Here is a 25,745-nt window from a genome sequence, read left to right on the forward strand (position 1 = left end):
AAACAAGTGGCATAGACAGATTAAAGATAGATAGATTAAATAAAGTAGCTGGCTAGTAAAGTAAGGTAAAGTAATTGTTTACTGTCAGAAAGAAAGCAGTAACTGCGATGCAAATTATGAAATGCATTGTTCAGTTCTTGAAGCCATAACGAAAATTCATCCTCCCTAACAGCAAGCCCTTCTATTGGAGCAGCAACGCATTCATCAGCTGAGGAACTACCAGGCATCCATGGAAGCTGCTGGCATTTCAGTGTCCTTTGGAGGGCATCGACCACTTTCCCGAGCCCAGTCTTCTCCTGCCTCTGCCAACTTCCCCATGTCTGTTCAGGAGCCACCCTGTAAGCCCCAGTTCACAACAGGTAATTTGAAAACCTGTTCTCACAGTATCATGCAACACTATGTGTTCAGGGTTGTTGTTGTGTGTGTGTGTTTGTAGAGGAGGGGGTGTTACCTTGTTTAGTCTTACACATGTATTCCCTATCTGTGTAATAGTTACGGAGGTCAGAATATCCTTTTAAAGGTTACGTTGCCATAAACAGTCCTTCCCTGTCCACAATCCCAGTAGATTATGGAACAACAAGGACTGAGTGATAAGAAAAAGAAAAAGCATTAGAATCAAAAGCTCTGAAAATGCTGTCTCCAACATCTTAGCTTCCCCAGTTAGCAACATGTGCAGAACTCCCAAGCTGTACATTCTGTCATTTAGAGGGACTGCAAACTCATTTAAAACTAGCTGTCAACCTTTATTCGGAGTACCTGATTTGCCTACCTACAGCACCTCCATCTGGACTAGGACATAGCTTCTTTGTCCCCATCCATCCTAAAACTGCCTCCAAACAATAGTTCAGGAATTCTACAACCTCCCTAGAATCAGTAGCTGGAAAGGAAAGGTATAGCAAAGTATCCCCTGCATTCAATCCAAACTGTTGGATGACTTTCTCTAGTGGTTTCATAGGTGATGAAAAGCATGGGGGAAAGACAAGACAGAACTTTGTGGTACGCTATAGACCAGCACTGAACAATTAGCCCTTCAGCCTAATTTCAAAAGCTCTTGGCATCCCATCAGTTAAGACCTCTGGCAAGAACATTGCTTCAGTTCCCTGGCCACCCAGTCTGTGGGAATGAGGAGGGAGAAAAGCAAAAAAGGGTTGCATGAAGAAAGAGAAAAAGAGTGACAGAGTTTGCCAGCAATATGTGGCCTCAACAGAAAAACGATTACCCGTCACTGTTTTAAAACAGTGGTTGGGGTGAAACAGCACCACCACTTTAGCTCAGTCCTCCAAGAAGGACTAGAACATGGGTCCTCAAACTATGGCCCACGGGCCAGATCCTCAGAGGTTTAGGGCTCACCGCGCGTGCACACACACAGTCAGGCAAGGCGGCGGCTTGTTCACGTGGAGATTGTTTTGGACTCGCTCGGAGAAAACGATCTCCGCGTGAGCAAGCCGCTGCCTTGCTGTGCACGTACCTGGCGGTGGCTTGCTTGCATGGAGATTGTTTTGGACCCGCATCGGCCCGCACCCCCCCGCCCGCACTGCTTTGGCGGCCCGCACCCAGTCAACTGGCCCCCTGTTGAAACATTTGAGGACCCCTGGACTAGAACCATCATGATACTATGACTCCAAAGTCCAATCAAGATAAACAATCCAAATGTTTAACATGGCTGAAGGTTGTCAGAAGTCATTGAGAGAACCAGGATAATGAGACAGCAGAAACCATTGGACCTAGAGTAGGTTTCTCCATAAGCAAATTCAACACTACTTTCTTTAGGAAAATATATATGTCATATATGTACTAGAGAATTTTAGTAACATGCCTGCAATGTGACAAGATAGTGATACAAAGCACCACAAAGGTATATTTTTACCTTATACAGTGGTACCTTGGCTCATGAACTTGATCCGTTCCACGACTCTGGTTGTGATCCAAATTGTTTGTGACCCAAGTCAAATTTCCCCATAAGATTCAATGTAAATAAGGTTAATTCATTCTGGCCCCTCCGAATGTGGTTGTGAGCCAATTTTTGGTCGTGAGCCAAGTCAAATTTCCCCACAAGGTTCAATGTAAATAAGGTTAATCTGTTCTGTAACTATTTTTTTTAATCAGAAAAATTTGAAACAAAGAACAACAAAGTAACAAAGTACAGTACAGTGGAGAACACTAACCTAGGTGGGGGCGGTTATTGTTTTGAGGGAGAGTTCCCCTCCATAAGGACATTGGGGAGGTCTCTTTCAGGGGTTTCTTCTCTTCTTTGTCTCGTAGCTGGAAGGTCAATTTTGGTGAAAAATCTTGTTTTTTCCTGCGCTGCATCTACCCTCCAGAAATGAGAGACCACGTTATCGTTCATCAGATTCAACACTCTGTTTGTTACAGTTATGTTGGGATGGTGCTTCGCAAAGAAATCCTGACATGGGCATGCTCCTGCAGGAAAGACGGGTGCAGCACAGCCGTGATCACGCATGTCTTCCCTACATGAACACGACTGTGATAGTGGCCATCTCCCCACTCGAGCGGCGGGAAGAGGGCCGTGATCATGCTGGTTGGGGTGGGGGAGGGCCGAGATTGCGCCCGTCTTTCCTGCAGGAGTGCACCCATGATCACGCACGTCTTCCCTGCATGAACACAACTGTGATTGTGGCCATCTCCCCACTTGGGGCGGGGAGGGAGATGGCTGCAATCTTGGTCACCACCCAATGCCGAGTTTGTGACCCAAGTCAAAATTTTCATGAAATTTTTGTTCGCAACCCAATTTAGTTGTGAACCAAGGCGTTTGTGAGCTGAGGTACCATAGTATTATGTCCCACTGTTGACTGTGCATGTTCATTCAGAAATAAATTCCACTATGTCAGGGGTCTCAAACTCAACTTACCTGGGGGCCTCTGGAAGTAGAGTCTGGGTGAGGCTGGGCCACATCACGTATTTCACCACTGTGGTGGTGGTGGGCTGCTCATCCCGCGGCCGGCCCGGGTGCCGTCGGCGCTTTGAAGGCCGCAGGGCCCCTCCCCTGTGCCCCGCCCATCCCAGCAATTGGCCCGCGGGCTACGAGTTTGAGACCCCTGCACTATGTTCAATGGCGCTTGCTCCAAGCATATCCTACATTACATTGATTTCAGCAAATATATATAACATACATGCTCAGTTCAAATGTAACATTCAAACAGCCTTTCCAGTAGCCAGGTAAGTTGGTGTACAACTTTGTCTTCCCAGCCCCGTATGACCACTGACTGGTTGGGAAAGATTGCGCGTTTAGAATAATGAGAATGAGCAGTACTCAGCCTTGGGCTTGTACCACATACCATCTCATTTTTATATTCCCATTACGTCTGACTTCCCATTCCCATTATGTCTGAGTTCACAAAACTGTTTTTTTTTCTTCTGATTTTAGGACTACCCATAGTTAGAATGTACTAATACTCAAGTTCAGGAAATTCAGTAGATAGCTAAGGACGTTTTGGTAGGAACAGTCCCCAGTTATCCCAGTGTGCATCCTCATTGGGTTCATATCTATTCCTTCAGTTATATTTCATCTGCAATTGTGGTAGGCCCATAGAGAAATTCTCCCATTGCTTACTATTCATATTATGACTGCTGAAAAATTTTCTTTTAATTTCCATTTATGATCTTTATGGTTGACTATGAACGAGAGCCCTGAGGTCCCAATTTTGGAAATGTGTCCAGTGTGACGGTAAATTTCCTCCTGATGGGCACTCCTTGTATCTTTTCTGCCTAGGAGTAGGACACAGGGCATAGTTGCTCTGGCAGGGTTCAGGCTGTTTTGTGGTAAAAAGCCTTCAAAATTGCATGAGTAACAAAGGACACCCTTCTTGAGGCCTCTAAGACCCTTGTATTCTCATACTGGCCTTTACGGGTTGGAGACTGCTTCTTCTCCATTTTGGCCATATCAACCCATACCTTGCTAGTTATTGAAGCTGATGGTAGCAAGGAGCTATTGCAAAAAGCCAAAGCACAACAGCCCTTTCTGGAGCTCAAGAAGATATAAAAAGAAGACAGCAGTCAGGTTGGTTATGGGTTAGGTATCAGTCTTGGTTATCTATATCAGTGTTCCTTGCTCAATTCACCATTACCACTTTGAGCCCAACTTACAAAATTGGTACTAGGGATGGACCCTATGCAAGATCCTGTACCTATCTCATCTAGGATATTGGAAAAATCTGTAATGAACTCCAGGGAGTTCACATTTCTAAGAATCTAATCCATGGATTCCACAGTAGACTGGCCTTTCCTGACCTGCCCTGTTTCCATAGACTTAGCAGGTTTTAGCACTTCCGTACATCCCTACATCCACTTCAAAAAGTGAAATCGGAAAGAGATTGTTGGCTCTGGCAAAGTCTTGCAAACCAGTTGACTCTAGGACTGATAGCCTTACACTGTGCTCACCTGTCCCCTTATCAGAAAGGATCTCTAGATTTCATGTTGTCAAGCCAGCTTCTTAAGTTGGAGAGACCATATTTGTAGGTTATGCAAGCATTCTGGATAGAGATCCTGATTACCGCTTTCACACTGAAGTAGGCAGTTTAAAAGGGATGTAACAACACAGTGTAACTACAATTGGAATGAGCTGCAGTCTGAGTATGTGGGCAGACACTGGATGACTATTACCATGATTGTCCTTGGTATCCTGGAATTTCTTCTCTTGCTAGCACTTCACACTACTGACTATACTTCTCATCCTCTGTCAAACCAAAGATTGTTCCTGGTGCCTCTTCTAATCCTGCAGCCATGGTCAACATGCAGCATGGCACCACCTGCTGGTATCAGTCCTAAGTTTGGCCACTATTACCACAGTAGACACAGATTGTCCATTCAACCTTTTCCCATGCTACTCCTGAGCTTTTGCTTGGCCACCACCTCACTAGTTCAAAAGCCTAGGTGTTGGATGGAAAAGCATGTTCCATTCATTGCTTCCAAGGGTCAGTGTTGATTATCAATCAAATTGAACTTACTTCTTTTCCCTAGTTACCATGTCCGTCATCACTGGTTGTGGAAGTGGGCGATCAGAACCTGGTTTCCTCTTTGGAAGACATGGGCTGGTTTTCAGGACAGGTGCTCCCTATGATGCAGTCCCTTTGCCTAGAAGCTTAGCAGTCAGTTGCAAGGGTGAAAGACCCTATGTTCAACAGTGGTACACATAGCAACATCAACTCTTGTTATCCAGCAATCCTGAAAGTTTCCCTCTATGGGAACAATGTCAAAAGACTAGAAGGTGTGTATAGGATGTAAGAGAAAGACACTGGCTTCCTATTTGCGTACCTGCCACCAAACTCTGTCATAATGCAAATTAGTTAATGGGCTGCTGGATTTACTAGTTAGTGGTCCTGGGCTTGCAAGTTTCTAATTATCAAGTGGTGCTGTTGCACTATCAACTCTTCTTGTGGAAAAAAAGTGGGAACCTTATTTGAGATCCTCCATCAGGACAAGAGGGAATTGGCAGAGCTTTTCAAAGTGAGGCCATGAAGCTCTTCTGCCAGCAAATAAACCCAATAAAATATCAGGTCAACTGTGATGTCAGTGTAATTATCAAATAGCCTTGAGGCATCATGCTTGCATCTATTCTATCGGTCTACTTCAGTATACTTCCCTGTTTAATTCAAAATTGGATGGTGCCATGGACTTGATGCAGAAAGCAAAAAATGCCATTGGGCATCTAGAATTGGGACCACCCACTTCTTATGAATGGAGTAGCTGTTTTTGGCAACTGTCCTCTGAGTAATCATGGTCCTTGCTGGTCAGTCCTTTTTCCAGCCATCAATCTTAGCACCGAATTGGCAGTATATAACTTCCAAGTTCCATGGTCCTAGCAGGACAACAATGATAGATGCCACCTTTGATTACCCCCATTTCCTCCTTTGGTCTTCTTTATGTGACCTCCGTTCTGGAACTCCTCTGGCTCCGTTTCTACTGGACACATACTACATCAGAATCCTGACTCTTTTCCAGCATACTAGAAGATTACAGAATTGAGTTTAATGCTATTCCTCCTATCATTTCCATCAGTCCACAGGCATTGCAAGTAGGAACCCTCCTAATGAAAGGTACAGTAGAGCATGTTGCAGTGCATCAGATTCATAAAGACACTTAACTGATCCCAAGGAGGAAGGTCAGTTGAGGGCCCTGATCTGGATCTCCTCCATGTGGTTCCAGAGAGTCACATTGACATCCATTTTCCCAGTCCGACAGAAAAGAGGACTGGTTCACATGTGTGGATCTGAAAGATACATGTTTCCATGTTGTCATCAATCAGAAATAGCAGAGCTTTGCCATCAGGTTCAAAGGAAACTATTTTCAGGTTTTGCTCTTAAAGTGCCCCACTACACTGAGAGTCTTCACAGCATGACTATGGTGGGAATTCACCTTTTAATTCCACGAATGGTGCTTACCCCTATATTGATGGCTTTCTGCTGGTAGTACAAGGAAGGAGTGTCTCTTTAATGTGTCATTTTGTGTGGGACCTTGATCTCTACCTGAATTTAGAAAACTCCCACCTAAAGCCAACACAGAGAATCCAGTTAATCAGGGCAGTCGGATTCTATGTGGGCTGAGAATTCCTCTTGTCAGACCATGCATCATCATTGAAATACCATGTAGGAGAGTTACCTGATCAGAAAATTCTACACATGGTGCAGGCTCAATAGTTACTGGGACTGATGATGGTGATATGGTGGTGTCTTTTTCAAGCTTGAGGATGAAGGTGCTCCAGAACTGGTTTGTCTGGGCATTCAGCTCCTCTGGGATATTTGTCTCCGTGTTCCCCAGGAAGTGACTTATAAGGATGGTGGATAGACATTTCCAATCTAGGTGTGAGACTCCTGTTTCTCCAGATTTCCCCATCTTGGACTCTTACCACAGATTCATCTTTGTTAGGACTTCAGTCACAGTGTGAGGTTCTAGGGGTGTGGACCAAGGTGGAACCTGAATGTTGCATCAATTTCTTGGAGTTGCTGGTAATCAGGAAGTTTCTGCAAACTTTCAGTACTAAGCCCAAAGGTCACTTGATTCAGGTGTCAGACTTGCAACATAAGTAGCCACTTGAACAAGCAGAGTTGTACAAAATCTCTTCTCTAGGTCAAGCTAACCCTTGGGATCTTTGACCTGCTTGCAGTGTACATTGCTAGGTTGGACAGCATCTTAGGTGACCAGCTGAGCTGAACCTACTCCATTTCTCACAAATGGGAGTGGAACAGAATAGTCCTTGCAAAACTATTTCACCTTGAGGCATTTCAGATATGTTCTTGTTTGCCTGTATGGTCAATGCAGTGGTCAATGGTTTTTGACTTTCAGTGGATGTAAATGCTATTTTATCTTTTTTTGCATTCCCTGCTTATAACAAGAGTGCCAGCAAAGGTAAAGGTGAATAGATCCTGATCATTTCATGGTGGTTAAGGCAACACTGGTTTACCTTTCTCTTTCAACTTCCACATTTATTTGTACCATTTGTATACTGCCAAGTGTATTTAAACCTGCCCAAGCCATTTCCAAATAAATATTTAAATAATAGTAAAATCACACTTAAAATACATTTTTAAAATTAAAAAATGTAAAAATATTGCCAGCTTGCATCAATATCAAACTTGATCACAAGAGAACAAATCACAATACAGATCTAGACTTCAGTTCACATATATGGAGCATCTGTTTTCCACCCCTTCAGTCCATGATGTTTAATGATTTCTGGACAAGCATTTACAAGCCAACGGTGAAATGTTCTTACGTGCATTGTTTTTCTACTTTGCTACTGATCAGGACTTTGTTTTATTCCAGTCATGTTGTTTGCCATTTATCTTCCTTCCCTGTAGGGTAAATCTGCTACCCATCTCTGCATCTCATCCCTTAGTAGACATTTTTGTACCTTTTTACATCTGCTATCTTTGGAACTGTATAAGATCTTGCTCAAGTTCAATTTTTAATATTAGTATAGAGTTTGTTGGATGTTCCATAGGTCCTTAATGCCAAGCCATTCGAACCACTTGTGATGACAGGTAATTTTCCAAAGGAGAAATTTATTTTAAATCTGTTACATCATTCTGCCGCTCCAGAAAAATGAGTGCATTTCCCACCATAAATAACTGACTATTGCAATAAGGTGATGCTGAACCCTAACCCTTTCGGTTCCCTGGTCCAGGACAGTACTGTCCTGGATACCTGTGTTACCCGATGGCAGATACTTGTCAGTATTGATGGCCAGATCCACCCATGGCCACTCACTGTTGTTGGTCACCACCAAGAGCCATCCATTGACAAGAGCAGGAACCCAGCACATCTCAACAGGAACAGCATTAGAGATGATCTCTGTTTTCTGGCACTGACTCTACGGACATGGACTGTATGGACTCTGACACTTCTGAAGTGGCCGAACTGGTCTCCACATCTCCAGATGACATAATTTCAGCTCAGGGTCAGGGATTTCCAGGAGAAAGCATGGGCTATTTGTCAGCACAAGTCCTACGTATGGCGAAGTCTCTTGGAATACAAGTTCAACAATAAACTGAGCAGACTGAGAATATAGTTTATGACCTCATCTGTTCAGAGGATGCTGTTCCAATAGCAATCCCATTTATTCCTGCCCTACTGAAGGCCATGAGAGCCCTGGGAGATCCCTAACCATCGTCATCTGACATTGCAGTCTTGAGGGGATATACAGAGTCCAGGAGCAGGATATTCTCTTTTTGCTCCATCTTCTTCACCTGAACTCCATGATCATGGAGTTAACACAGGGAAGGCAACAGTGTGCCCATTCTGCACCAACAGACAGGGAAGGTCGATGCCTTGACATGATGACACGCCACATCTACTCAGTGATGGGCCTGGGCTGCTGCATATCGAATTATGAGGTGATGATGGGGAGATACCAGACCCTTTATGGCGGAAGATGGAGGCTCTGGCAGCTTTTCTCCCACACCAGCATAGGGAACTTGCCAGAGTCTTCCTTGCTGAGGGCATTCAGCTGTCCAAGCAGCAAATCACCATAGAATGCCACCACATCAATTGTGACTCAAGGACTCTAGTTGGTGTGGTAACCTTACAACATGCATGGCTTTGGGCAATGAATCTCCCACAGGGGACACGGTTGTGTATAGAGTTGATGCCATTTGATGGAGAGGGCCTCTTTCATGCTTGAACTGATGAGTGTCTGGGCACCATCCAGAAGACGAGGCTGACTGCTCAGCAGATGTGGATCGGATTCCATCTGTCTCAACAATGTAAGTGGCCATGGAACTGTTAGACTCTGTATTATGCACCACCAGGTAGGCAACAACCTACTAACCAACGCCATTAGTATTTCAGCCATTCCCAGGGCCACCCATACAGAAGGAACCCCAGCCAACCTAAGAGGTATCCAGAAGGGGATAAGAGACAGCAATGACAGGTGGCACAAACTAGCCCTCTAGAATCAACCACCTACCAATTTGGAGACTGTTTGAACCATCATGCAGCCACCTGGGAATCTTTCACATCTAACTGGTGCTTTCCCTCATAAGAGAGGGCTACAAAATCGAGTTTTAGACTGTACCGCCTATCAGATCAGTCTGCACAACTGCTCCATAACCTAGTGTGATGGAAGAGAGCTCTTCTTTACTAGCAAAAGGGCCCATCCACCCAGTGTATCGGACTGGGTGGGTTCTACTCTCAATATTTTATGGTACTGAAGAAGAATGGTGATTGGCGGCCGATACTAGACCTAAGAATAGTGAACCAGTACATGTGCCCATAAGAAATTTCATATAGTTTCTCTTCAATTGATAATGGTGCTATTAAAAGAAGGGGACTGGCTCACCTCCATTGATTTGAAGAATGCTTATTTTCACATTGCCATACATCCTAATTACTGACACTTCCTACGGTTTAAAATTAGGATGGAGCCTTATGAATTCACAGTGTTGTCACTCAAACTCTCCACTGCTCCAAGAGTGTTCACTCAATGTATGGCACAAGTGTGTGCCAATTTAAAACTCACACATTTACCCTTACTTAGATGATTGGCTTATCGTGGCAGACCCCAAACAATCTCTCACTAAATCTATTAAGGACACTTGCTTTGCTTTGGAGAACTTCAGGTTATGTATTAATCTAGAAAAAATCCATTCTCGTTCCCCTGCAGACCATTCACTACATCAGAGCAGTGCTGGACTCTCAATCGACTCAGGTATATCTGCCCAAAGACCACATGGACAAACTGGTGCACTTAGCATCAATGATCAGATCCAACTCAAGTGTCAGCAAAACAAATCCAACAAGTACTTGTGCATATGCTTTGACTGTGTCAATAGGGCAGCTCATCAGACTGTGTATGTGACTTCTGTAGTTTTGGTTCCTTAAGACCTTTCATTTGGAACATGACTCTTCAGGAAAGCGACTCACTGTTCCAATCATGATACGTGCCAGCCTCGCATGGTGGACTCAAGAAACTCATCTGTCTCAGGACTTGCCATTCCAGCTGACGGAACCGATAGTCATGATTAACACAGATGAGTTGCTCATGGGATGGAGCACCCCCTGCAAAGGACTCATGACCCAAGGAGCATGGTCTGCTCTGGAACGGAGATGACATGTCAACTATTTGGAACTATTGGAAATCTTTAAAGGACTGGTAGCCTTTCAAAACTTCCTTTCTGACAACTATGTCCAGGCTGTTTTGGACGACACCACAGCTGTGTTTTATATCAACAACCAGGGGGGAACAAATTCACCATCTCTCACACGTCAGGCTATCAAAATTTACACTCGTTGCCATCCACATAGTCAGTACAGACAATACCACTGCAGATGCTTGAGCCACTCTGTACACCAGCCACCCAAATGGGAACTCACCCAGTGAGTTCTGAGAGACATTTTCAAAAACTGGGGCTGGCTAACAATGGACCTCTTTGCTATGGAGAGGAATGTGGCAGGCAAGGATTACTCTTCAAGGGCAGGAATTGGACATCATTCGAAAGGGGATGCTTTCTGCATACAATGGAACAGTGCCTTCTATTACACTTTCCCACCATTCCCCCTGATCACAAGAACCATCACAAAGATGAAAGCCAATCATACTCAAGCCATCTTGGTCACCCCATGGTAGCCGAGACAACTGTGATTCCTGTCACTTCTGCACCTCTCCAACAACACCTTACAAACGTCTACTCCAAATACCAGACTTGCTGACTCTAGCGCATGGGAGCATTGTTCACCCCATGTTCATAAACTCTGATTGACAGCATGGTTAATCCTGAGACAGTGCTTCCAACTGTCCCACTGACTTCGGTTCAGCTCCTTAAACCTAACATGAGAAAATCCTATCTTACCAAAGGGGCAAAGTTCAAACAATTTGCTTCACTCCATTGATTCGATCCCTCTTCCAGATCAGTTGCAAACATTTTAAAATTCTTGCACTTGCTGTCTGTCTCGGGGCTAAAACCCATATCCATATGAGTATATTTGTTGGTGATATCTTCCTTCCACAGTCTGACTGAGAGACATACTATCTTTTCTCACACCTATCTTGTTGGTTTATGAAAGGGCTGAAGAAACTGCATCCTCCAACCCATTCTGTAGTTCCACCCTGGAGTCTCTCCGTAGTACTACACACAGTATCTAAGCCTGTTGTAACCCCCCCTCATAATCGAAACATGCAGCCAGGGCATGGCTCGTCACGGGTAAAAAGCATGATCAGAGTGTTCTGTGTGCGTAAGAACAAGAACCCCCAACGAATGTGCACGCTACGCAAGGATGAAAACAAAGCAGGCTACGCTCAAGCATAACCGCAGATGTCACGCCCTTGTACCCTCGCTTGCTTGCTTCAGCATGAAAAATGTGCAAATGTAGCTCAGTGGGGTTCCCCTATTGTTCGCTGTTATTCAAGCACCTGCATAGTTGTAAAAGAGTATAAAAAAGCTGCTGTCTTCTGCTCGAGACCGCACTCCAACGAGTGTGGTCCCTGCAGGTAAATAAATCCTCTCTCGAAAATTCCAACTAGTCTCTGGTCTCATTCGTAAAACCTCTAGCTACTTCTGATCTCTGACTGCTATCTTGGAAGGTCTCCTTCCACTTCGGGGTGGAGAGTGAGTGAATTCTGCACACTATGGGTGGACCCTCCTTATCTAACATTTCATAGGGTCAAAGTTTTGTAGCAAACTGATCCATTGTTTCTACCTAAGGTCTCTTCATCCTATCACATTAAGGATAGCCCTGCCAGCCTTCTTCCCTTCCCCCTCAATGGACGTTGAAAGGGCTCTGCAAATCCTCGACATCAGCCAAGCACTGTCATTCTATTGGTCCTGAATAAAGAGCATTCTCAAAATGAAACATCTGTCTGTGAAAAAAAGGGACTATTCAAAAGGTGACTCTGTCAGATCACAATGATTGGCCCATTGGATCATTGGAACCATTAAGTTGGCATATGAACTTTCCTCTTTAGGCCTGCCAGACAATCCGTGAGCACATTCCACAAGGGCTATATCCACTTTTACTGCCCTCCATGCAGGACTCCCGATTGAGGAACTGTGCAAAGCAGCAACATGCTCAACATCGTCAACATTTATTAGATGTTACAAACTGAACATTAGGGCGAGGAAAGACTGCTCCTACAGGAGGGCGGTGCTGTACTCCATACTGCAATAGCAGAAACATCCATAAACTCTTCTCCTATTGTATATAAAGGTTTATGAACCCAACTAATGAGGACAGTTGATAGACAATATTTATAGAGTTCCAGGTGTGTGTGTGTGTGTGTGTGAAAATCTGTGTTTATACTGACATTAATAATGTGTATGATAAATAATGATGTTGATACTGATAGAGTGATACTAATACAACAGGATGACATATATGGTGACTATCTTCCTAAATGACTCCTCCCACCACCAGAGGAATGCTTATCAATCACCCATATGTGTGATGCACAGAGACCACAATGAAGAAATGCAGGTCACATACCTGTAACTGTAGTTCTTCGAGTGGTCATCTGTGCATTCACACAACCCACCCACCGGCCCACATCACTGTCAGTGATTGCACATAGAGTAGACTGTTGCCCTTTGACTTTAACAATTAGGAAGCTAATAGACCAAATCCATTCATCACAAATGTCGGTCTCAAGTAGAACTGACAAAATGGCAGGAGCCTGGCTTTTATATGGGGAGGGAGGGGAAGTGGGCTCTTTGGAAAGTTCTAGGTTTAGCTAGAGAAATCTTCCCAAACAGAAGCACTGTGCAGGCACAGCACCCATATGTGTGAGTGCACAGATGACCACTTAAAGAACTACAGTTACAGTATGTAACCTGCATATCCTTTGCTTGTGCAATTCTGTTTGCTGTCTCATAGTTGGAGGTTGACCCACCACTGGTCAGTCAGGTTGCTGCTAGTCCATATGTGTTGATGCACAGGGATCAGATTAAAAAAGACAGTTGCTTGCCTCTAACTGTGATTCTTTGACTCATCTGTGCATTCACACATCATCTACCATCCCCACTTCCATGTCAATATTGATAATTGCTGCATGTTGTGAGCAGAGCCAGCTAGAGCCAGGGGTCAGACTAGATGGCCTGGGAGGCCCTTTCTGACTCACTCTGTTTCTATGTTTTTAAGTTCCACATACTTCTAAGGCTGAAATTTAGGGATGTAAGCACTCAGAGAGAGTGTTCCCTATCAAAAATTCTTTAACTATAGAAATTTCCTAAATATATGTGAATGCACAGATGACCACTTGAAGTACAATTGAACATAAGCAACCTGTGTAAAGGTGGACTGTTACAAGGCGCTAAAGTGCTGTTTATCAGTAGTTAGTCTTCTTTCAAGAAATATTTACTCATAATGGAAAAGGAAACCAGGGCTGTGCAATTTATTTTAATTTTGCTATAATTCGGACGATCCTATAGATGGTCAATAAAGAAGTCAAATGGATTATGTAGCTAGAATTAAAAGGTGGAGAAACTGTATTTTTGCTGCCAGAACAAGACTACTAGCAGACTGCAGCAGTGACCATCAGCTCTTAGTTTCAAAAATCAGAGTCAAGTTAAAAAAGATCACCAACAGGAACTTAGTGCTAAATGTAACTTAAGTAACAATGCTACAGAATTTGAAGTCCCCCCGAAGAACAGATTGTTACCACTCAATTGACCATGGGCCAGAAGAACTGTTGACTGAAACCAGTGATATTATTAGAGGAGAATGACAAAAGACAGTTCCTCTAGCAACACGAAAGAAAGAACCTAGATGAATATCAGAAGAAACAGTCACAGTTGCTAAGGACAGGCAAGAAGCAAAAGCAAAAGGTGACAGATCGGGTCAGAATCTTGAATGCAACTTTTCAGCAACCAGTGTGCTATCACAACTATGATTGTAAAGAGACAGAAGAGAGTAACAAAAGGAAGAAAACAGGGGATGCCTTCCAGAAGGTCCAAGAAATCAAAGGGAAATTCAAACCTAGATTAGGAATGGTTAAAAAAACACACACAAGGAAACATATTACCCGACCAGGAGAAAATAAAGTGACAGAGGAATTATACAGAAGAATTATACAGAAGGGATTTAAAGATGGCAGATGTCTTTGAAGTGGAGTCTTATGAAGAGGCTGCAATATTACAAAGCAAAGTGAAAACTGCTCTAAAAGCACTTGCAAAGAATAAAGCACCTGGAGTCAATTGGGTATCAATAGCACTTATTCCAAGCTGCAGAAAATGAATTGGTCCACATCCTAACAAAATATGTCAACAAATATGGAAAACAAAACACTTCTCCCCCAACACACACACACACTCCAGTTCCCAAGAAAGGAGATGCAAAAAGATTTAGCAACAATAGGACCATCCCATTAAATATACTACCATATATGGAGGGAGAAATGCCAGATGTGCATGCTGGATTTCGAAAAGGAAGGGCCACTTGAGATCAAGTAGCTTGACTGTCCTCATGCATAATGTGTATCACAGGCCAGTGTGGGGAAACTGAATGGTTTCCCATAGGCAAAAGTGTCAGACAAGGATGTATTTTGTCTCCCTAACGTGTTCAATCTGTATACAGAAGATATCATAAGGAAAACAGGATTAGATTCAGAGGAAGGAGTGAAAATCAGTGCAAGAAGCATCACTAATTTAAGATATACAGATGATATCAAAAGCAGGACTGCAACTGAATGAATGAATGAATGAATGAATGAATGAATGAATATATATATATATATAAAAAAAAATAAAATAAAATAAAATGAAATAAAATAAAATAAATAAAAATCATGCCCATGGGAAAATAACAGAACTTTACTGTTAATAATGAAAAAATCAAAATCATGAAAGTTTTGACATACCTCATCTCAGTCATCTATTCAAAGTGCAGTCAAGAAATTCAGAGAAGACTGAGACTTAAAATGGCGGCACTAAAAGAACTAGACAAGATCATCAATTGTAAGGACAGTTTACTTGAGACCAAGGCCAAGATCATCCAAACTATTGTGTTCCCAGTCACTATGCATGGGTATGAAAGGTGGACAATGATGAAAGGTAACAGGAAAAAAATTGATGTGTTCCAAATATGGTTCTGGAGGAGAGCTTTGTGAATACCCTGAACCAGCAGAAAGACAAACGAGTGGGTCCTAGATCAAATCAAGCCAGGAGGGAAAAAAAAGTGAAATACTTTGGATATGAGATGTGTGATACTGTAAATCATGAGAAGGCAAGACTTCCTGGAGAAGACAATCGTGTTAGGAAAAGTCAAAGGCAGAAGACAAAAGGAGAGATCAAATGGGAATCCACAGCCTTGGACTTGGAAGACCTGTCATGGACAGGGAACTTTGGATGGCTTTCATTCATAGGAGAAGGTAGCAAATAACAACAAATATTTCTAGTAACTTTGTGGAGTGTGGTGTTGGTGTGGTGTGGTTAGAGTGCTGAGTTGGGGACCTGGGAGATTTGGATTTTAGTCCCGTTTATCCATGAAGCTCGCAGAGTGACCTTGGGCCAGTCACTCACTCTGCGTGTAACCCATCTCACAGGATTGTTGTTGTGAGGATAAAAAGCAGTGGAAAAGTACAGTGTAAGCTGCCTTGGGTTCCTCACAAGAAGAAAAAAAAGCAAGATGTAAATACAATATAACAACAACGATACTGAGAGTAAAGTGGTTGGCTGCATACCTTCTTGCCAGCACAGCCCCCCCTCCTACCATACACACACTCCTTTTCTGCCTCATGGGAGATGAGTGCCTAATTTTTGTTCTGTGGAAAGGGACTCCCCTCTGCAAAGTCTAGTCTGCTGCTACGATACTACCCAGTTGATAATGCAGTTTTAAAAGTTCAGACTTAGCTTTACAGCAACATGAAACAAAAACAGTGAAGGGTTCTTTTCAACTGTTTGCTTCAGTTGAATGAGTGAGGTCTCGGTAGCTTCTTGAAGCAATGCTCCTCCTTAGATGACGATCCCAGTAGTAATGGTGCTGCTGTCAGAACCTCAGAGTGAAATGTTTTGCCCTCTTTCCATTGCATGCAAAGAAGCAAGAGAAGGGGGCTGTGCATACTAAAAATGCTAAGCCATTACACCTGACCTGTGCTGTAGGAATCTTTGATGGCCACTCCCCTGTTCTTTCTATTAATTTTAGCATTGGAATGTTGTGATTTACTTTCTGTTGCCATGAAAAGTTGCATCTTTAAATAACTGAATGTATTCTGACATGGAGAAAATGATATTTAATTGGCTGCAAAACTTTTAGAAGCTGTCCAAACCTCTTTTAGCAGTCCAATTTTGAGTCTTCATTTTTTGTAAAGTTTTGTCTTTCATGTTTTACATTTCATGAAACTGAATTCAGAATGTCCTACTTAAAATAATACTTTCTTCACATACATGTACAAGAATGTGCTGTGCTTCAGTCTCTATTGAGAAGTAAGTCTCACTCTGTTCAGAAGCTTCAGGTGCTTATTCTGAGATGACGTGCACAGGATTAGAATCTGAGCATTTTGTATCCTCAAATGCAGGCCTTGTGTATGACACCTTGATGCTGAAACACCAATGTACATGTGGAAACACAAACAGTCATCCTGAACATGCAGGGAGAATCCAGAGCATTTGGTCACGGCTTCAGGAGACAGGCCTGCGAAGCAAGTGCGAGGTAATGGGTGACCTGATGGAGTGGGGGAAAGGAAACATCTTGTGATTTGAGGAGAACAAACCTTGAATTTTACATACAGCAGAATGAGATGCTGGAGGCTCTGGGCTTTAATCACTTCCAACTGAGGGTGGGGTAGACACCATCTTGTGTAAGACTGAAAGAATCCTGAGCTAAAATATTCCTCCTTGATTTCTAGGTTTTTAAAAATCCCTGTGAAGCGTTTACAAAAATAAACCTTTTAAGTAGCTCCCATACTAAATCGGGATTCTACCACCTGATTATTGCATGTGCATGTGGACGCGCACACACATCTCAGAACTGTCTGTCATCCATAATTATTAATTATCTGTAGCCCCTTAAGTACTTACAGATTTTATCTGATTGCGATGTGAACTGGGGACAAGCATTCCTTGTTTGTGCCCAATGAGTCTCCCAGCACTTTTCATTAGAATTGTAGCAAATTTGATGGGATTATGATAGAGACTGCCTTTGAGGAGTATGAACCTCCCTAATTTATATATTTGTACCCTTCTAGAATTTTCTATATACTGCTATAATTATACTAATACAACAATTAATTTTGAAATTTTATTTTTTTCACAAAATATGTTAGAAAAAATGAGAAAAAGATGAGTATCAACACTCCTGATTTGCACACCAAACTTTATAGCCTAATATAAATGTTCTTAATGAGTCAAAGCTTTCACTTTCAAACCTACATACTAATGAAAGTATGGTTGAGAACTGGGCATGTTCAGCCTTTTGAAAAAACTGAGCGGGGACATGCTATCACTCTATAAGTACCTCAAAGGCTGTCACAGTGAGGAAGCTCAAGATCTCTTCTCGCTGATGCCAGAGTGTAGGACATGGAATAAGCAAGTCAAGTTGTGACAACCCAGATTCAGGCTGGACATCAGGAAAAGCTTCCTCATGGTCAGAGCAATTTGATAGTGGGACCAGCTGCCTAGAGGCTCTCCCACACTAGAGGCTCTCCCACACTAGAGATATCAAAGAGAGGCTGGACAGCCATCTGAGTGTGACGGTGTGACTTGGTATCCTGCAAGAGCAGGGGGTTGGATCTGATGGCCTCCATGACCCCTCCCAGTTCTACTATTCTATGATTCCATGGTTTTGGAATACTTGCTACAATAATAGCAGGAGCTGAGACTTGCAAAGACTATCAGGCACAACAAAATGGGCTTCTATCAACATGGAAATAGCAAGAGGAAGGGGAGACAGGAAGTGGGACTGCTTAATAAGGAGGAAGGGGGTCCAGTGACTGATGTAAGGGAATAGGCACAGATGCTGAATGACTATTTTGCCTCTGTGTTGTTCCCAAAGCAGGATGGGGGAGATCCACATGGGGGATCAGATGAGGCCAGGGATTTACGGGCACAGATTAGAGTCATGCCCCTTGAAATCAAGGAGCTCCTCAGGGCACTGGACATTACAAAGGCATCAGGCCCTGACGGATTCCACGTAAGAGTACTTCGGGAGTTGGTGGGGGTTCTCTCATACCTGCTGGCCTCCATTTTGAGGCCTCATGGAGAACGGGTGAGCTTCCAGAGGACTTGGAGGGTGGAGTCAGTGGTCCCAGTATTCAAAAAGGGTAGGAGAGGGGACATGGGGAATTCCACTTTCCTAAAATTACATGCATTGTAGGAAGGACAATGGAAAGGCTCCTACTCGTAATAGCAAGAGATCTAGTAACTCTAGACAGGTAAGGGAGGTTGGTAACCACACAACATGGCTTCTGCAAAAACAGGTCCTGCCATATGAACCTTGTGAAATTCTATGACAAGGTTTTGAGGTGGCTAGATGGAAGGGATGCAGTGGAAGTGGTTTACCTGGATTTCAGCAAGGCCTTTGACAAAGTGCCCCATGATATCCTGGTTGAGAAGTTTTGGGATAGACCGATGCACTATCTGATGGATTAGGGCATGGTTGACTGACCAAAAGTGGAGGGTAACCATTAGCAAGCAATCATCAGTGTGGCAGCCAGTGACAAGCAGGATCCCCCAGGGCTCTATCCTGGGACTGGTGCTTTTCAATCTTTTCATCAGTGATCTGGAAGAGGGGTGACCAGTCTGCTGATCAAATTAGCAGACAATACTAAAATGGGGCCAGTGGCCACAAGTGACGACCAGGTACTCCAGATCCAGAAGGATCTGGACAGACTGTGGAAGTGGGCAGGGAACAACAGGATGGCATTCAATGTGGATAAGTGCAAGGTTTTGCACTTGGGGCATAGGAATAGATGTCATAGGTACAGGTTAGGGGACAAGTGGCTGGAGAGCAGCACTTGTGAAAGGGATCTCAGGGTACTGATGACTGCAGGCTAAACGTGAGTCAGCAGTGATAGCCAGAAGCATGGCTTCTAGATCGAGAGAGGTATTACAAGCTCTCTATATGACTCTGGTGCGCCCTCAACTGGAGTATTGTGTTCAGTTCTGGGCCCCTTGTTACAGGAAGGATACAGCCAGGTTAGAGTCAGTGCAGCGAAGGGCCACAAGAATGGTGACCAGATTGCAGGGAAAGCCGTATGAGGCAAGATTGAGGAAACTGGGTCTTTTCAGCCTGGAGAAGAGGAGACTCTGGGGGGGTCTTTTGGTGACATATAGGTATGTGAGGGGGTGTCACACGGAGGTGGGTAGAGACCTGTTTTCCCCTGCAGAGGCAGGTAGGATGTACTTCAACAGAGCCAAGCTCAGAGAACCAAGGTTCAATTTGGATGCCAGGAAGTATTTCCTGGCAGTTTGGACCTCAGGGGTATGGAATGGGCTTCCACAGGAGGTGGTTGAAGCCCCATTGGCGAGGGTGTTCAAGGAAAAGCTAGACATTCACATGGTAGGCATGTCATGAGTGGAGTCAGCTGAAGGCGGAGGTCGGACTAGATGCCCTGGGAGGTCCCTTATGACTTGATCAGTTTCTGTATTTCTAATATAAGAGGCAAAATCCATTAATTTATCCCTCCGTTATCTCAGATTTCATGCCTTCCAAATGTGGGGCAGCAACTCCAGGAAAAGCTTGCCATGTAAGCATTATTAAAATTTCACCGATAGCCTGGCTTTTATTGCAAAAATTAACTATTCATGTCCCTTAACAAAACATAGTTAACAAAATCCTGAAATAAGCGACTTGAATGTACACAATTAAAGTGGTTTAATATAAAATGCAAATGTTAAAAACATAACAAATCTATAAAACACACATATACCAAAAAGTCACAGTTCTATAAAGCACACATATACCAAAAAGAACCCTCAGGTTCTTTCCCAGAAGGTGGGATCCAAATTCTTACATACTGCACTCCCAGTGTACACCAAAGCTTTTCTGCTTACTTGCTGCAGCCCCCATCCCCACTCCACCAAAATTTACCCTCTGGAACCATGTGTGATTTGTGTGACAGGATACATAATTTCTGTTTTAGGTTTTGCTATACCTTGGTAAACAGCAGTAATAGATTAGCATTGAGCCAAACAAACAATTCTGGGTTAAATCCATAGTTGCAGAAGTAGATGTCTACTGACATGGTGAGACTTTCTTTTTCTTTCCACTGCCACACAATCTGTTCCAAAGAGGTCCCAGAGCAGGTTGGTTCCTCTCTCTCAGTTCTACTGATGGATGCATTGTCAACACAATGTCACAATAGCAATAAACTGTTTATTTCAGGTGTCTTTAATTATTGCAACTTTGCTAAATTGTTAGAGCACGATCTTTCTTACTGATGCCATTGTGAACTAAGATAATTTTTATAGTTTTTTATAATTACTAAGTTAATTATCCATAACAGAAAAATCTATGTTCACCAATGATCCTCAGATTCTGTAACTTGACAAAAAATTATCCAAAATTTCAATATGAAAATATTAATGTGTATTAAATACACACAGATCTGACATCAGTTCTTTGGAATAGAAAGCTGTGTACAACTTGAGTTATTTTCCGCTTTTTGCTGCTGGTTTAATTAATTAATTAGCATTAATGCAGTTTTATTCCTTTCTTCTGTAGTGTATTCGTGGAAGAAAAGCAACTCTGGAAGAGCTACAGACTGTTCATTCAGAAGCCCACACACTGCTTTATGGTACCAACCCTCTGAACAGACAGAAATTGGACAGCAAGAAACTGTTAGGTACAAAAGAGAATTTAGTGTTCTCTGTGTCGTTGAACATCAGGCTGTGCAGCTTGACCTTAGTGATCTGTGGATGTATTAATATGTAAAGTTTCTCTTTCCACTGATGTGAATTTCATATGTGAGGGTTTCTTGTGTCTATCTAACATCTTTCATTTTTAAGGGACATTTGGACATATCTGTTATTATATTAAAACTGTATTAGTAGCTGGAAAGTTAGCAGTCTTTGAAAATCAAAGTCAGTTTTTAAATAGTGCTTGACACATTTTTTAGAAAATGAAAAACTTTCAGCACAATCCTATCTCACCCTGTCTTGTGCCCTTGATCTGTGAGTGAAGTCTTAAGAAATAAAAAGGATAATAATGTAATTATTAATACAGAATGCCTGCTTGTGTGGAATTTTAGCAACAAAATGAAATGGTAAAATATGTATATAGATATACAGACTGAAATAATTTATCCCCAGCAGTAACAAATAAATAAATATCAGTGCCTAAATAGAGATTATGCTTTTATTAGTATTCTCATGTTAGACCCACAATAATCAGGGAGATTGGTCACAGTTATGCAAAATGTCAGTTCTGCTGTCCTGGATATCTGGTTTAGTAATAATTGAAAATGCATGTTCTGTGACTGATAGGATGTTGGATACAGTATTGAAAGTCTTTCTACAGTTTAATCCTGTGTAGGTGTCCTCTGAATCAGGTCCCACTACTTGTTATTTCAGCACTGATCAAATATTTTTTTCAAGAATGAAATGTAATGCCAGACAACTTCGGGACAGTTGGTGATGCCATAGTGGCTTCATTAGTTTTCATTTTTAGGAAGTGACACATTCAGCTAGTGGGTTTAACCTGTTTATACTTAAGGTCAGGAGGCATTTGAATTAATGCTGTGTAAAGTCAAAAAGCCACTCTGTGATTTTATTAAGAGATGTAATGCATCTCTTAAGAATAGGGTGGTATTTCCATAACAAATGGTAGTAGGAAGTGATGCAATCATTATTGGATCAGTTTTGGGAAAACATTAAAATATTTTCCCACATAATCACAGAGAAATATAAAATTGCTGTTAGAACTGAGCAAGATAAAAAGAGTGGTGGATAATGGCGTTGTAACGGATCATTGTTCAGCAGTTTTCTTTTAAATGCCATGCATTTTAACATGATGGCAAGTCATAAGTTTAAGAATGAAGCTGTCAGTCCACATGCTAATAGAGATTATTATCTGGGAGGGCATCAACTGTGTGTCAGTAGGTCATGGGTTTAGAGTCCTTTTTCCTTTCGGAAAAGGATTTTTTCCCCCTTCATTTATTTGCCTGTATGCCTTGGTTGATAATAAGCTTTTCAGAGGCAGATTAGAGAACCAGTTCAGAGGTTAGTATTTTGTTGTAAATGAAAACAGCATCTGCATGGTTGGGGCCCTATATTGAGTATCCTCACTAATGTTACATCTCTCTGGGAACCAGGGGCAATTCTGAGTGCATTCAATCTGATCTGTCTATCTTCCCAATAATCTAAATATCACATGTTATGCAGCCACATGTAATTCAGCCATACTGAATATTGGCAATTGTATTGGTTGGGTAGCATTTAAGTAAGCTGAGGTAGAATATCATTCAGGTGATATTTTTTCCAAGTAACACTTGATGAGAATGTGAAAGTTATGTCTTTATAGTCCTATGAATGGGTCACAGAACAGATAAAAAATACCCTGGGAAACTCAAGTCAATCTTTATTTGCATCATGATTAATATGAGAATTAAGACTAAGCAGTAACACTGTTATTCAACACAGTAAAATTTATATACATCAGGCAAAGGTTGCTGCTCGCTCACTACCGCCCTGGTCACATGAACCGGTACTGGAAATCATGCTGCGCATGCACATTCTGTTTTCCTACTCTATCCAATCCATGTCTTTAGAAGTCATTAGGATGATGGAGTGTAATTGGGCACTGAAGGTGTTGGCAGTTAGTGTGAGAACCAAGACTGAAAATGCAAGAGAGAGGCAAAGGGAAATGGAGTAATTAATGCAGCATTTAATATAATTGTTTGCATGGGTAGTTTCTGTTGCAGCTGGCTTAAAGACACAGTTCACAATATGCTTAGGAAAGATTTTCAGTTGCAGATTTTTAAAGTGCTCAATGTTTTTTTACACCTATGAATGGCATATTTTCAACAGTGTTCTGTTCTTCTCTTAACTCCCTTAGGCTCTCTGACGTCAATGTTTGTCAGGCTCCCTTGTGGTGGTGTTGGAGTAAGTATTTTTTTTCTCATATATGTAGTGTGCAAACATACAGTGATTTTTGTTCCTGTTTATCAGTTTGATTTGCAACCTAAAATCAAGCCCAGAGACAGGCAAGAATGTATTTCTTGAGTAATCTTTGTTGTTTCCTGAGCTTCCATGTATATTTGAAAATACATACTTGCGTGAGTATGTGCTTCTGAAAATCAACATTCCTTCCCCTCACATTTTCACACTTCAGCTTTTGAGTGGAGTATGCATTTGGGGTACATGTTTGGAAAAGTAAGCCAGTTTTGTAGTAAAAAAAAATGAACACTTTTCCTCTTTGCATTTGGGAGTGAAAACAAGGTGTGATGCACATCAAGCTGGAAAACAGAACTTGGATGAGCATGAACATTGCTAATTCTCACATGAGTAATATAGTATCTATCTTAAGCAAAACTGCAGAATTTTATCTATATGTTTAAACTGTCTGAATAATATAATATCAAGAAGTGCTAGAAGAATAAAATAAAATAACATTGGGGAGATCCCTATATGTAGTAATTATGCCTTTGTTCACTAAATCAATCAATCATGTAATTGTAAGATATTGTCATTTGTGAGTTTACTCCATTCTGGAAACTTTGCATCTCCAACAGGATGTGTACATGGCAAAAGATCTTTTTCCTGACAGGTTATGCTATGGATATAGATGATGATTCTGTTCTACATGCTGCAGTATGCTTAGAAGCGGTGTTTGATATCAAAATCTTACTTCATAAAATAGTTTAGTTCTTAGCAAGTGCAGTTTAGTATAATTATGAGCATACAGTTCAGTTTTAACAATGTAGATCTGCTACATTAGCTTTTCCATTATTTCCCACCAGCTCTGTTTTACTTGCCTCATTTGAGATTCTTAAAAATAGATTTTAATACCACCTCCATCCCATATAACAGAGCAGTAACATCTTATGTAATTAGTTCATTTCTGAAAAGACATTTATGTTGCAAGCCAAGCACCATAAAAAAGGCAAATGTAATGAATAGGGGGTATCCTCATAGCAGTATAACACAGCTAAGCACAAAATATATTATACCATTACTGTATATTCCAATTGGTAAAAACAACCAAAATCTCATAAGGTAGGTGTTTGACACTTTAATTGAAAAAGCACCCTGAAACAACAACAAATGAAGCAAGAAATCAGATGGGCTGTCCGGAAAGCTGTGTTACCTGAGGCTTGTCAGAGAGCCAGCCAAGCCAGATTGTTGCACTTTGAGGAGTTCTTCCTTAAAGGTCAGCTTTCCCTGTGAGGTAGCTATGAAAAGATAATCTCCAGCACCAGCTCCCACAGAATGCCTCACTTTAAGGAAGGACTCCCCCTGCCCAAAGTATGGTATGAAGACTGAGGCACGGTTGGGAAGAAGAGGGGGAGGAGGAGAGCTTAGAGAAGTTGAGCAGGTCACACCCATCTCAAGGATAGGGGGTGGCAGCTAAAGGCAGGAGGAGAAAAATAGGTGGCGTTGGCTCACAGGCTGCAGCCTGTGCGCATGGAGGCATGTCCAGGTGGCACAAGTGGCCCTCATACATCCCACAGTGATCTTCACCTTTAAATAAACCCTTAGAGCATTTTTGAAGTATCACTGCTAAAACTTATGCAGAAGTAAAATGAAACTGCTGCTCCTGTGACTGATCTTAGTACTTTATTGTAGGCCCTTACCTCCTAATTTGTTTCCACATGTTTGGTAGAATTACAAGATTTGTGCTGTAGCAATTCACACTAGAATTTTTATTTGACAATTTACAAATGTCACATAATTGTTATTCTAGAATTCATTGCATATTGCTTTACATTGATAGTATTGTGTCAGAGTAGATTTACTGTATCTGTGGATCTCTCTCATTTAGGTTGACAGTGACACAATTTGGAATGAAGTGCATTCATTCAGTGCAGCTCGCCTTGCTGTTGGCTGTGTCATAGAGCTTGTTTTTAAAGTAGCTACAGGAGAACTAAAGGTTAGTGTGATATTGGTTTGGTCTGTTTTGTGCCTGTGAGAATGAGTGAATTTCTTGTGGTCTGTTCATGCAGAATTCCAGAGAACACTTCTTTTTATTTTTTTAACTTTTTTCCCTATTTTAAAATCTTTGGAGTAGGAATTCTTCTCTGTGTGCTGCTAATTACAGTTGGTGCACCACTTGAAAGCACTTCTAAGGGCTTTATTTTAATTGATTTTTATAAGACAACTAGAAGATTGAAAATCTTCGTGATATGACTCATTACCAAATTGTTTCTT

The 25,745-nt window shown here is 42.0% G+C and overlaps 1 protein-coding gene across 14 annotated transcripts in view; it reads left to right on the forward strand.

Annotated features, from left to right (window-relative positions):
- HDAC4 (histone deacetylase 4) overlaps positions 1-25,745 on the forward strand; it is a 261,456-nt gene that overhangs the window by 161,759 nt on the left and 73,952 nt on the right. For all 14 annotated transcript variants that reach the window (XM_044431666.1, XM_044431678.1, XM_044431663.1 and 11 more), the window contains 5 exons: positions 173-359; positions 16,958-17,091; positions 21,103-21,223; positions 23,434-23,480; positions 25,360-25,467. In XM_044431666.1, the coding sequence (XP_044287601.1) occupies positions 173-359; positions 16,958-17,091; positions 21,103-21,223; positions 23,434-23,480; positions 25,360-25,467 (597 nt within the window). The remainder of the gene's footprint in view (positions 1-172; positions 360-16,957; positions 17,092-21,102; positions 21,224-23,433; positions 23,481-25,359; positions 25,468-25,745) is intronic.

Source organism: Varanus komodoensis, unplaced genomic scaffold, assembly GCF_004798865.1.
Source record: "Varanus komodoensis strain SLA01 unplaced genomic scaffold, ASM479886v1 scaffold23, whole genome shotgun sequence".
NCBI lineage: Eukaryota > Metazoa > Chordata > Lepidosauria > Squamata > Varanidae > Varanus > Varanus komodoensis.